This window comes from Nyctereutes procyonoides, unplaced genomic scaffold (assembly GCF_905146905.1).
Source record: "Nyctereutes procyonoides isolate TBG_1078 unplaced genomic scaffold, NYPRO_anot_genome, whole genome shotgun sequence".
In the NCBI taxonomy this organism is placed as follows: Eukaryota; Metazoa; Chordata; class Mammalia; order Carnivora; family Canidae; genus Nyctereutes; species Nyctereutes procyonoides.
Window position 1 is genome coordinate 54,198,140 of NW_026575146.1, and position 14,224 is coordinate 54,212,363.

The 14,224-nt window shown below is 36.6% G+C and overlaps 1 protein-coding gene across 2 annotated transcripts in view; it reads left to right on the top strand.

Moving 5' to 3' along the window:
* Nucleotides 1-14,224, top strand: part of PTAR1 (protein prenyltransferase alpha subunit repeat containing 1) — a 53,177-nt gene that overhangs the window by 14,521 nt on the left and 24,432 nt on the right. For both annotated transcript variants that reach the window (XM_055311094.1, XM_055311095.1), the window contains exon 3: nt 5,700-5,766. In XM_055311094.1, the coding sequence (XP_055167069.1) occupies nt 5,700-5,766 (67 nt within the window). The remainder of the gene's footprint in view (nt 1-5,699; nt 5,767-14,224) is intronic.

A 14,224-nucleotide genomic window follows, 5' to 3' on the forward strand; every position in this document is an offset into this window, starting at 1 on the left:
TTTAACTCTGCTACAGTAGTAACCATACTTGGTTTGGGAGAGAAATGATACTATAATTCTGATTTTTGAGAATCCATGAGAAAAACAAGCAGCAGAAGTCCTGACCAAGTACAGCTCTGTTCCACACTTAGACTGGCTCCAAGTATGCCATCCCATCATTTTCCCTCACTGCTCCCTTCTCACAGCCTCTGCCAACTGTGCTCTCTCTTTAACAGCCGTCTTCTGCTCTTCATGTCGTCTTTCTCAGCTGGGCAAATGTGATTACCTCATAGCTGGTCTACCCTGTTTTCAGACTTCCATAATTCATGTCCATCGTGCCACTAGCCAGTCATTTCAAACAACACTTTCCAGGGACACTTCTTGCAAACGTAGTTTGAGAGATGCTTTTCTGAAATACATATCTGTGCAGCTTATTTCATGATGCCTGCTGGGTCCAGGGAGAGTTCAAACACCTTGGTATGGTATTTGAGGGCCTTCACAATCCGTACCCAGCCTTCATCACCAGCTTTTTCCTCTGTTTCTGCTTTCAGCATCAAAGGTTGTGTATTCTCAGCACCAGGCTGACATAGGCCCACAGATAGGTTTTGTTTGGGCTTATGTAATGTTTCTTAAACTTTTTCATAAGTTGGATAAACATTTAAAATTCGGATGAACTTGGGCAGCCCCGGTGGCCCAGCGGTTTAGTGCCACCTTCAGCCCAGGGTGTGATCCTGGAGTCCTGGGATGGAGTCCTGCGTCAGGCTCCCTGCATGGAGCCTGCTTCTCCCTCTGCCTGTGTCTCTGCCTCTCTTTCTCTGTGTCTCTCATGAATAAATAAATAAAATCTTTTAAAAATTTTTAAAATCAGGATGAACTTTTAAAATTAGGATGGAAATCTGAATTTGTCTCCACTTGAAAAATCAGAAGTGCTGGGTACACAAATTTCTGTACAGCAGCTAGTGGAGGCTCTTAGCCTCTGCTTTTCTTGACTAGGTACGCCTGTTCCAGTGTGCTACAACCTCCTTATGTCCTTCAGACACTAAGGCACGGTGTCATTTGCTCCGTATCATCAGGTTAGGTTTGCTACTTTTTTTGACATTCATTTGAACGGTAGAAGCATTAGAGTCTGTAACATTTGATATACCTTCCAGCCGCAACATATGCAGTTCCATTCTTGGACTTTGCTGTGTACTAACTACTACTTTATTTCTATGTCTTTGCTGAAGCTAGGTTCATGTCTTAACGTTGTCACCATTGTTGTGATTACCAGCACACACACATACAGAAATACATGAAGGTGGTTTGACTGCTTCAGGAAGCAATAATTCTCTTCATTCCTACAGGAGTGTTTTATTCAGACTGCTTACATAGTAGCACTTACCACACTTTATTGTAGTTGATTACTTACACATTTTCCCCTGGTAGATTATGATTTGTTAGAAAGAGGGATTATGGCTTGTCTTTCTTTTTTTTTTTTTTAAAGATTTTATTTATTTATTTTTCTTTTTAAATTTTTATTTATTTATGATAGTCACAGAGAGAGAGAGAGGCAGAGACAAAGGCAGATGGAGAAGCAGGCTCCATGCACTGGGAGCCCCACGTGGGATTCAATCCTGGATCTCCAGGATCGTGCCCTGGGCCAAAGGCAGGCGCTAAACCGCTGCGCCATCCAGGGATCCCATGGCTTGTCTTTCATTATGTCCTCAGCTCCTTCTGTTTTCAGTAGAGTTTGTCAAATAAGTAGCAAGAGTTTGATAAGCAGGAGGTTTTAGCTTAGTCTGGCTATCGGTTCAGTGACTGTATTCTGTAGTAAAAGGGCCTTGGTGTTTGCCACATAGCTTTATACCAAGCCTCTCTTCTTGTAGTAACCAGAATATATTTTGGATAAAGAGATTAATACCATCCCAGTTGACCTTGGATTTATTTCTAGATGCATGAAACATATCTCTCTGTCAGAGACAGTTGGCAAATGCAGTACTCATTACCAGGTGACTACTGGCTTTGGGCCGTTTCTGGAATCCCATTGCAGCAAAGAAAAAATACTGATTTTTCTGACTTTTCTAGCTTCCTTTTGTCCTCTCTTTGTCACAGTTGGAATTTTGCTACTTTCCTGTGTATGATATGCCCTGATTCATTTTCTCCTTGTGATGTGATAATGAGTTAGTCATATATTTGAGTGTGTTTTAACAAAGGAACATTCATTTGCTGGGTATATTCTGGTATTTTCAGCGAGAGCTGTTTAATTCCAAGAGACCACAAAGATATCAGTATCTCACATCTTCTAGGTAACAAAGAACATGCATATGGTTGATAAAATGTAGAAGTAAAAGAGTTTCTGTCAACTGTTGATCATACATGTTTATCTTTAGATCTTGGTTCAGTCCTGACTTGAAGAGGACAAAGTAGTTGTAGAGTGTGCCAGAGTAGAAAGAACATCTGATTTGAAGGAAAACATCTGGATGTAGACTCAGTTTATCAGCATGCTGACGTTACTTAGCAGTGACTTTAGGCAAACTATTTAACCTCTTCCTATTCCTTCACCAAAAGAAGGGAATTGTAAAAGGTCTCAGAGGATTGTTGAGAGGATCACATGAGTTAGTGTGTATAAAACACCTAGGACAGTGCCTGGCATATAGTAGGCTCTCAAGAAACACTAGTTTCCTTTCTCTGATTTAACCAGAACCACTGGGGAAGAAAAACAGAAAAATACACATAATTCTTTAATTATGTCCAATATTTCTAAGCTGGTTACTTCTCTCTCTTTGGCCCTTTCTCGTTTCTGACATTTCACTTCACCCTAACCTCTTGGATCAGACTGCAATGCTTCCTGAAGAAGGTCCTATCTGAACTTGAGTCCTGAGTGAGGAGGAATTGGCAATTTGTCAGAGAGAGTGGGAAAGAGCCTGTGGCTGTATGTGTTACTAGGCACCACTGATATTTGGTTGAGGCTCTTGATGTTTTAAATCCTGAGATTCTCAGAAGTTGAGAAATAACCTGCTCAGCAGTCACTGCTTAGCCAGCTTAGGAGATTGTTTTCTTCCCTCTGGTAGCATCCAATCCCAGTATAGCTTGTGGAACTGGGCTAGGAGATATAGGCTTTGAAACTGGAATTATCATTGAGTGCTTCCTGTGTATCAGGTTTTGTCCCAACACTTGGTGAGTATGAAACATTTAATACTCCATGAGGTAGTACTATTATTAGCTCCATTTTACATACAAGGAGGACAGAGAGATTAAGTAACTTGCCCAGGAACTTTCCGGTAAGTGGTAGAGCTGGGCTGTGAGTCCAGTAGTTGCTATCGCCCTACTAGGTAGGGTGAGCCCCTCTTGTAGAGGAAGTCTTACTTTGATTAGCTTTCCTTTTCACACAGCCACAAAATGAAAATTAGCAACTTAGGTATTTTCTGTGCGTATTGGTGTCTGCCTTGTCCTGCTATATGGAGGTTATCTCTGTGGTGGAGGGTTGAACTTGTCTTCAGTTATGAGTAGGGAAGGAGAGTTGTATTAGAAGTACAGTTGACCCTTCAGCAATGTAAGGTTAGGGGCACTGGACGCACCCTGCCTAGTCCATTCAGAAATCTGCATATACTTTTGATTCCCCCAAAACTTAACTAGTTATAGCCTACTTTTGACCAGAAACCTTACCAATAACATAAACAGTCAACACCTATCAGAAACAAAATAAGGTACAGGACATAGTAATTGCTTCCAGGTAGGTAGGTCAGGAGAGACTTTATGAACAAAGATTTTTTTTTTTTGATATTCAGTAAATATTATATTTCTAGCAGAGAGAAGAGCAAGCGGGTAAATCCGAAATACCCAGAGAAGGTAGACAGATAGGAGTTGTGTTTAGAGAATGGTGGGGTTTGATTCAGGTGGTGTATAGCACATCAAGGGCAGGTAATAGAAGGGCAGGCTGACAAGGAGATTGTGGGTTTTTCTTTTTTGACCAGGTTATACTTAACCTGGTACATTTCCTCAGTGTCCTGTGCTCTAGTACCTATAATCTCTTGGAGAGCACCCTGTGTGAATTTCCATGCCTTTTTATCCTTGCTCATACTTTTTTTCCAGTCTTCAGTGGTCTTTACCATTTTATTCATTTATCACCTTCCCTGGGTACTCCAGTAAGAATTAATTTTGACTGCTTTGGTGATTCCCAAAATATGGTCTATTTTCCAGTTCATTATTTCATTTTGTCTTATATAATTGTTTATATGTTCTCTCCAACTAAAGGGTAGCCCTCTAGAAGGCAAAATCAGGTCTTATTTATCATTATCTCAATTCTGTCCTAACGGCCCAGTTTAATATTTGCACATAATCAATATTTGGGATATTGTAGAAATAAATAATGGTACAGAAAATTATAGTTATTTTTCTTAGTAAATATTAAATTAGTGCCAAAAGCTTCTAAAAGTAAAAAAACGAAGAGGTTAGATTATTCTTTATAGACATATTGTGTTTATGGATACAATGACTTGTAATGAGGATGACAGAGGTAAAAAAAAAACTTGTGCTAATCCTATCTCTCCTTTATTGAATGTTATAGTAATGAAATCATAGGCTCACAATAAGTGCTAATTTCTTTTATTAAGATGGTTGAAAATGAAATAATTGATTTTTTTGTTCACTTAGAATATTTTGAAATGACCATAGTGATATATTTATGCATATTCTTACGTTTTAAAAAGTTTATTAAACACTGAGAATGTCCCAGTTATTTATTATAGACAGATATTTTAATTGCCGTGTAATTTGAGTTATTAAAAACAGTCAGATGCTGACTTTGCCACATACTGATTGGGGGCTCAGGGGCAAATTATTTAAACTTTCTAAATGTCAGTTTCCTTATCTGTGAAGCAAAACAAGAATATTTTGAACTGTAATCATGAGAACTCAAGGAAATAAGTAAATTAAGGGCTTTTAATGATTCCTGTTACACACCAATGCTAAATTACTATTTTTATTATTTTATTTTACTTAGTGTTTACTATGAGCTTGGTAGAGGTTACCTTAATTTCATGCTCCGACATTGATCATCTTAATCCTGAAATTCTCTTTTCAGTTTTAGTAAAATGAAGACAATATGTCTAAATATATTACTATAAACAAACAGGAAACAGCCTAAAGAATGATAAAGGTAAATAATGGTATATTACACTAGGGATTGTTATGCAGCTGTTAAAAATGCATGTCAAATAATATTGAATGAAAAAAGAGAACAAAATGGTGCATTTATCATTGCTATGGCTATGTAAAAATGTGGTTAAGAAAGGATAATCTTTTCAGGAGAATGCGAATGAATTATGTTAAATGATTATGAGTGGGTCTTTTTCCCCCTTTTGAAGATTTGCACATAGTCAATTGTTGAAATATTTGTGGAGTTAAAAGAATAATGGTTAGAAATTGTATTTCTTTTCCTTGGTCAATATTAAATTTGACCCAGACCATTTAAAGAATGAGTGAATATTCTTTGCACACACATTGTATTGTAAAGTTGTTTCAGTGTCATCTTTTAAGAGTTACATTTATCATAAGGTAGAAAAAGGTCTTGAGGATAATCTTCGTATTTCTGGCAGCTTAGAACAGGATATCTACCATTAAAATGACTATGACATGGTTTATTTATCAGTATATCATCAGATACAGATCTACAGGGCCTTGAAAGAGAAGACAAGCTTCAAGGGTGGGACTATTTTTAATGTAATTTCTCTTCATTTTAGAACTGATAGATGTCACATGCACCTTGCTGCTTCTAAACCCAGACTTTACCACTGCATGGAACGTAAGGTACGTCATTCTCATCGGTGATAAAATGAAATTGTCCAAATTTCTGAAGATCTGTAAGTCCCATGAGTTGTTGGCTTTTGAAAAATGAAATATAAACCATGTACCTATGGCATTTTATGTTTATTTTTTTCTACCCAATATTTATAATATCTCAATGAGAATTCTAAGTTACACTTTGCTCCTTTGTGCATGTTTCTTTCTCCATAAACTTTCCTGTCTGAAATATAAACTATCATTGCAAATTACAGAACATCATTTGCTTTTATTTTCCTTCATTTTTAGGGGAGTATAGGCAACCAGCATAATTGGTTGGTTTGTAAGGTGTTTGTTTATATACTTTTGGAGTGTAGTAGAAAGTATGTAGGATGAGGATTCAAGGCCATGACCTTTTAGTCTCAGTTTAGTCACTAACATTGTGACCTCTGTGGGCCAATCCCTTGAAGTCTCTGGCACTCAATATTTTGGTAAGGGGCCTCGTTTCATTAATATCTTAGTTCCTTAATCTGATTGCTTTAGTTTTAAACACAAAATACTTTATAGAAAGACCAGGTTCATTTTGTTTTCATTGAAATTTTTCCAGTTAAACTATATATATATATATATATATATATATATAATTTTTTTTTTTTTTTTTTAATGGTGGTTTCTTAGACTAACACAAAATTCTCTTAGAGGAAAGCAGGATATAAGTTCTGGATGAGTAAAAGTGAAGTCCTGTTGAACACTGTGAATTCATTTTAAGTTTTCCTAAAGGAGGGAAACAGATTATAGCTCTTTATCTTCAGAGATGACTTAAGCAGTACTTTATTTAATTTTCTGTGTATCTTAAGCAGGGTTACCTTCTGAGTTAGTGTTCTGTGATACCTACCGAATTTTGTATCTACCTACTGATTTTTTAAAAATTAAGTATCTTCTATTTGTCTTTTTAAATTGTCTTTTGAATAATTAATGATCAGATATTTAGCATAAGGAATAAGAAAAGTATAGAATGAGATATAAGGCTTTAACATTTACATAATTTTAGAATTCTGATTTTCTTTTACGGAAAGCACCACCACAGGTAAGGACAAGACTAGTTCATGAGTGGCTGCTGTATTATAGGGACATACTACAGCTCTATCCACAATCTCATTTGATCCACACTGTACCTGATAGCATTTCTCCAGTTATCACATAATTACTGATAGCCATATGCTGAGTTCTAGGCACTGGGGATAGAACTATGAACAAAATGAACGAAACCCTGTCCTTGTGGAATTTTTATTTTAATAGGGAAAGAAAAGAAAGACAGACATTACTAAATAAAATACACATTAGCTCAAGGGGTGGTTAAATCCTGTGGAGTAAAAGTGGGCCAAGAAAGTAGGGAAGACCAGTAAAAGGGTGGGAAGAATAGTACTACAGTTTTAAATAGGGGGCATATGAGCAAAGACAGGCCTGATTTGGGGATCAATCTGTGGGTTCTGGGGTAAGAGCATTCCAAGCTGGGAAGGCTCTCCATGGTGCTGAAAGTATTTCTTGTGTTCTGGGACAGCAGGGCCACCAGTGTTGCTGGAGTAGCATGAATGAGGGAGAGGAACAGGCCAGATGGCTTTGTAGATATTTGTACACTGCTGTAGGAACTTGGACTTTGACTTGGGGTGAGACAGAAAGCCATTAAAGCTGAGAAGGGACAATATCTCTTAGGTTTAAAAACTCTAGTTCCTGTGAAAAGCCGACCATAGGAGTGCAGGGATGGGTTAGAAAGTTAGGTAGTGGTTGTGGTATTTAGGTGAGAGGTGCTTGTGACTTGAGGCAGAACTTAGCAGTAGAAAAGGTGAGAAGTAATAAGATTCTCACTGTAGTTTATGAACTGTATAAGCTTTGACTATATTTAATAAGCCAATTCTAAAGATAGGTGATGAACTGGATGCAAGGAGATAAAGAAGAGGGTGAAGGTTCTCTCTGGTTTTTGGCCTGAGCAACTAAAAGGATGAAGTTGCCCTTTACAGAAATATAGTAAGTCCTCTGTCTAGAAGAGGAGCAGATTTCGGTGCGGAGAGCCAGGTAGAAGTCAAGAGTTCAGTTTGGGACGTGGTAGTTTTGTGTGCAGGTAGTTGTATATCTAAAATCTAAAGTTCAGGCAGGAGTTCTAAACCAGATACAAATTTGAGAGTCACTACAAAATGAGTGGTATTTAAGGCCATGAGATTGTTTGAGGAACCAATGTAGCTGTTAGAAAATTTGAAATTACATGCCTGCCCCCAATGGTGACTTATATTTCTATTGGACAACATTGTTCTAGAGTTTGCTCCATGAGAAGGAATCGGCAAGGGAAACTTTGAGGGTGGTGCTATAAACTTAGAACTGAGAGCTTTCTTAAGGGTAGGGACCATGTCTTTTTGTTTTCCTTTGTTTTCCTAGCATCTAGCACTCCAGTGCCTGGCACATATTCAGTTTGCAGACTGGGCGCTGGAAATGATTAAATTCCGTGAAAAAAAAATGAAAGTACTAAAGAAGTGGGAGTATCATTGTTATTCATGTTCTCCAATTCCTCATTATTACAGAGGACTTGAAAATCCTTCAAGAAAAGATTCTTAGTAGCCTAACACATACATACATAGTCATATGTACATACATATATACACACACGTATAAAATTTATTGTATATTTTATAGGGCATTTCAGTGTAGGAGAAAGAACCTAGTCTTAAGATATGTGGGTCCTAGTCCTGTTTCATTAATTAACTTCACCTTTAACTTCACAATAATTTTAGTTTCTATATCTGTGAAATAAAAGGTTTGAACTAGATAATTTTTTTAGGATTCCTTTCAAACTTTTTTGGTTTTGTGGGGTTTGGTTGTGTTAAGGGAAAAATAGCTTCATAAATCTAACTTCAGTGATATTCACAGCAGTTGGTTTTGAAAATTATTCTAGTAAGATGATTAATAAAGTTTTGTGCTCAATGAATAAAATGGAAACCTTGATTTTTAAAAAGATCCGTTTTGGATATCCATTCTAGTAAGTTTTAATTTATATTAGTAAAACTGATAAACATGAAGAGGTAGAATCAGGAGTACATTTTCTGCAAAAAACCACCAGCTTTGGAAGTAAACTGGTCTGTTTGTATTGTCTCTTGCAAATCAAATACTCAACACATTATGTTTAATTGTTGGTATTATTTCTTCTGTAGTAACTGGGAAGCATTGAGCGATTTTAGCTGTATTTTTTAAACTGCTAAAAGAAAAAAAAAACTGCTAAAAGATAACATCAGTACATTAGTCATTTTATAGGTGCAGTAGTCTTAGGGAAAAAAAAAACGGATGCAAGAATAGGTTTTTGAGCTGATTTCCTGTAGTTACAGTGGAATCCACCTGGTTATAGGAAAAATATGATACTTTTTTTGCTTTGAAATTCAGTGAATTATTTCATGAAAGAGCTTGACTTCATAAGTCTCCTATTTTCTACCTCAGTTTATGCATAGAGAGTAAGCAAAACCTCTGAGTAACTAAAATAGCTAGCACCAACCTTCAGTGATCATGTCCTTTACTCATAGCCTATTAAAATTGATGACTTTATTTTATGCAGATACGTTTGGTTTTGGCACTTTGAGTTCACGAACCTTGAGTATAAGTTACAAATTCTCCCCCAGCTTCATTTTTCTCATCAGTAAAACTGAGATAATACTAGGTTGTGCCATAAGAAATTGTTGTTTTTATAAAACAAATAGTTCAACCTAAGCATCCAGATCCTAGTGTCTAACACTATTCTGTAATAAAAGGAAATCGGCTTTTTAAAGAAATGTCTGATTCTAGGACCAGGGCAAGAAGTCTATAAGATTCAGTTGGAACATTGCAAAGAGGCAGAAAGTAAAGAAGTGCTCAAAAACCAAAATAATGTAAATGTGACATAGGGCTTCTAGTGGCTAAAGCTGGAACACTTCGAGCAATAAAATAACATAATATTGGGTTACACACTAAAGTGTAAAATGAATATTCATACTAATGTAAAGAATTGAATAAACAAATAATAGACAACAGACAAATCTCCCACATAGAAGGATTCCAAATAATTTATCTAGGCAACCCCCTTTAAGGAGTTGGAGTCCAGCTCCCTTACTTAAGTTTAACTTTCTTCCAAAAAGTACAGTGGAGAAACTGAACACAGGCCACCTTAGCCAGGTAATCAAGGTCTGCATCAGCAGTGACAAGTCATGCTGGTATTTTGTGACGTGGATATGATAAAGATGGCACTTTTCTTTTGTGATCTCTTCCTCCTCAAAACCCTGGTCTAGGGATCCCTGGGTGGCGCAGTGGTTTGGCGCCTGCCTTTGGCCCAGGGCGCGATCCTGGAGACCCGGGATCGAATCCCACATCAGGCTCCCAGTGCATGGAGCCTGCTTCTCCCTCTGCCTGTGTCTCTGCCTCTCTCTCTCTCTCTCTGTGAGTATCATTAAAAAAAAAAAAAAAAAAAAAAAAATCCTGGTCTAGCCATAAGAAAAACATACAAAATACCTGATTAGTACTCATAAAAACTGGCACGGTATATCTGAGGAGTTTATAGAGACATAGCCAAATAGAATGTGATATCCTAGATAGGATGCTGGACTAGAGAAAGATGTTTGATAAAAACTAAGGAATTCTGAATAAAGTATGGACTTCCAATAGTAATTTACTGGTAATGATTCATCAGTTGTGACAAATGTACCATAGTAATAAATTATTAATAAGGGAAAATGGGTACAGGGTATACACAAGAGTTCTCAGTATTATCCTTATAATTTTTTCTGTAAATTTAAAACAATTCTAATATGTAAGTAATCTCTACACCCAATGTGGGGCTTGAACTTACAACATGAGATGAAGAGTCTCGTGCTGTGCCATCTGAGTCTGCCAGGTGCCCCAAAAGTTTATTTAATGGATATTTAATTACATGATGTAATTAGCACTGGGTATTATATAAGACTATGAATCACTGAACTCTACCTCTGAAATCAGTAATACATTATATGTTAATTAATTGAATATAAATAAAAAACAATTGAGTATCGACAATTTCTTATATTTCAACATAACACAGGACTGTTGAAGATACATTAGATAATATAGGTAAATCCCTTAACACAGTGCCTGATATGGGTGAAGTATTCAGTAAATGGTAATTTTTATGAGGATGACTTATTATTATTGTAACTTCGGACAGAATAACTAAAGATTAAGGGGGGAAAAGGTGGCATTTGTTTTTTTAGTCATACTCTACCAAGTGCTGAGCGAGTGAGTGGAGATTTAGCTTTGGACAAGACACACATAGCCCCTGGTTTCCTACAAATTTTAAATCAAGTGACAGCAGAGAGAAACCATAATTAATAGCTTGCAATAGAAGACAGAAAAACTTTTAAAAAAGATAAATATGTAGAACTAGAAAAGCCCTCGTGTACTATCATCTCATGACAAAGTTGCACAAATGGCACAGCCCTGCTCCCTACACCTCTGCTCTTTATAACATAACACTCAGGGCCTTTTCCTTTCCTGCATGCTCTTCATACTCTTCCCCCACATTTATTTGACCACCTCTTTATTCATCTGTCCTGTTGCACTGGATCATCTAAGGTTTTCAGTAAGGATGAATCTCAAAGCCCAGCTTAGTCAATGTGCCTGAAAATACAGCACCTCCAATTTAAGGGCAGTGCTCCATTTCCTCAATAAAAAAAAGTCCAAAAATAACCTTTTTAGGCTAATATCAGTATGTAAACTTAAAGGTATATGTATATGCATGAAATAAGCAAATTTCTTAATGTGATATTTTAACATTTTAGTTCTATACCTTTAAAATGACATGTTATGTGAAGTATTTGAACTTATGAATTCATCATTTTCTTCTCATCAGTTTAGTTCAGATATCTCACATGGCTTATTGACATCAGTGACTTTGTCGTCACGAGATATCTTTTTCAACTTATTTAGCCATTTTCCAGAGCACATCATGCTTGCATATATCTCTCTTGTTTGCGATACATACAGCACTTTTTGAACCCATGTGTGACTGAAATTTTTCTCAAGGTGGATCCCTCCTTGAATGCATTCAAGCAGTTGATTTTTTTTTTCATTATATGTCTTTGTTAAGTAATAGCTATAACTTAATCACTTATTCCTTTTTCAAGTGACCTTTAAGAATTTTGTTTATGATAATATTTAACACCTACAGTGTTCAGCCCTGTCCCCAGGAAAGTTACTATATTGATATTTAGGTTTTTCTTCCTTTTTTATGATTCAGTTGATCTTTTGAAGCATCTATACACACCATTGGTTGGGGTTATTGCAGGCTAAGGTATCTCCCCAAATATGTTATGCAAAGTAAATTAAGAGAGGTCCCCTTAGGGGCATCTGGGTGGCTCTGGGTTGAGCATCTGACTCTTGATTTCGGCTCAGGTCCTGATCTCAGGATTGTGAGATCAAGGCCTTGTGTCAGTCTCTGCACTCAGTGTGTGTCTGATTGAGATTTTTTTCTCTCCCTCTGCACCTCCCCCTCTGCTTGATCTCTCTTTTTCTCTCTTTCTCTCTCAAAACGAATAAACAAAATCTTTTAAGAAAAAGAAAAAAGAGCTCAGGGGCATCTGAGTGGCTCAGTTGGTTAAGCAGTCTGCCTTTGGCTCAGGTCATGATCTCAGGGTTCTGAGATTGAGCCCCGCATCAGGCTCCCTGCTCAATGGACAACCTGTTTCTCCCTCTCTATTACTTATACTCTCTCTCTCTCCCTCAAATAAATAAATAAAATCTTAAAAATAAAAGAACCCTAATTTAAGAAACTTTTTGAAGATGCACATATAAAGTGACTCCTCTTTTCTGAAGAAAAATTTGACACTATTTCCTCATAGGTATATCTGGGTGTATACAGGTAGGCAGTTGTAAATAAAGAGAGGTTTTAAACTTAGTAAATGGAAATTAGGCTTAATAGAGTAAATTCTGGGGACACCTGGGTGGCTCAGCAGTTGAGCACCTGCCTTCGGCTCAGGGCATGATCCCGGGTTCAAGTCCCACATCATGCTCCCTGCGAGGAACCTGCTTCTCCCTCTGCCTATATCTCTGCCTCTCTCTGTGTGTCTCTCATGAATAAATAAATAAAATCTTTTTTAGAAAAATGGAGTAAATTCTGTATCATAGTTGTTTTTAAGCTTTGGTGTATATCACCTGGCGCACTTGTTCAAATACATTGCTTTGTCACTAGTTTTTGATTCAGCAGGTCTGGGATGAGGCCTGAGAATCTGTATTTCTTTTAAGTTCCAGATGAATATGATGTCGTAGATAAGGACCTTACTTTGAGAAGCACTTCATTACAAAGAAATTAAAATTACATAGAATAATATTTTGCCTCCTTTTATAGTATATGTATCCTGACTTACCGTATAAAGAAACATTTCTGATTTGAGAAGAAAAAGAAAAAGGATGCAGGACTGCAAAAGTAATTGGCTGTTGTATTAAATATTCTTTCAATGACACAAAGACTTCCTGTACATTAAAAGAAAAATAGTCTCAATAAACCCATTTGTTAAAAGTATCCATAAACCTTCTCAGTATCACTTCATATTATATCCTGGAGTGAAATGCCTGACCTAAAAATGATTGTAAAATACAAATATTTGTCATCATTGTTTAGTATTTTCATTTAAAAGAAGTTATTTTCTTATCAAATAAAACTTTAGAAATAGCACTTTACTGTTAGAAAGAAAATATATTGTGGTAATTAGGAACTAAATTCATCTGAGTAGGTGAGGTATATGATTCGGGCTCTGGTCTTCTTAGATACATACAGCTTCTTAGATACATACAACTTAGATACAAGGTTCTAAATAATAAATAATAAATGAAGTATCAAACCCTACCACAGGAAGGACTTTTTAAGAATAATAAGTTTTAGTAAATAATTTTATTATAATAGACACATTGAAAATTGAGAATATGAGTAATATCAGAGTTTATTATCAAATACATATCTGAGAAATTAAATAAAAACCTAAATTGTATTTACTTGAGAAATAGGTGGAGAGCTCTTTCATGACATGCTTCGTAATTGCATGGGAGCTTTGAACGCTTTTATTTTATTTTTTATTTTTTTAAAGATTTATTTATTTATTTATTTATCATAGACAGACAGAGAGAGAGAGGCAGAGACACAGGAGGAGGGAGAAGCAGGCTCCATGCCAGGAGCCCGACATGGGACTCAATCCCGGGACTCCAGGATCGCACCCCAGGCCAAAGGCAGGCGCTAAACCGCTGGGCCACCCAGGGATCCCCGCTTTGAACGCTTTTAAAACAACACCAAAAACCTCACATGGCTCTAATTTCTACATGAATTTCAAAAAGGAATGGTCTAGTATATCAAGGGCCATGCAGATAGTTTACCTGGTAATAACATCTTTTGGGAACTTATCCTTAGTAGTAGTGAAATGAAAGGTGTCTTAAGCACAAGGCTCTGTTTCAG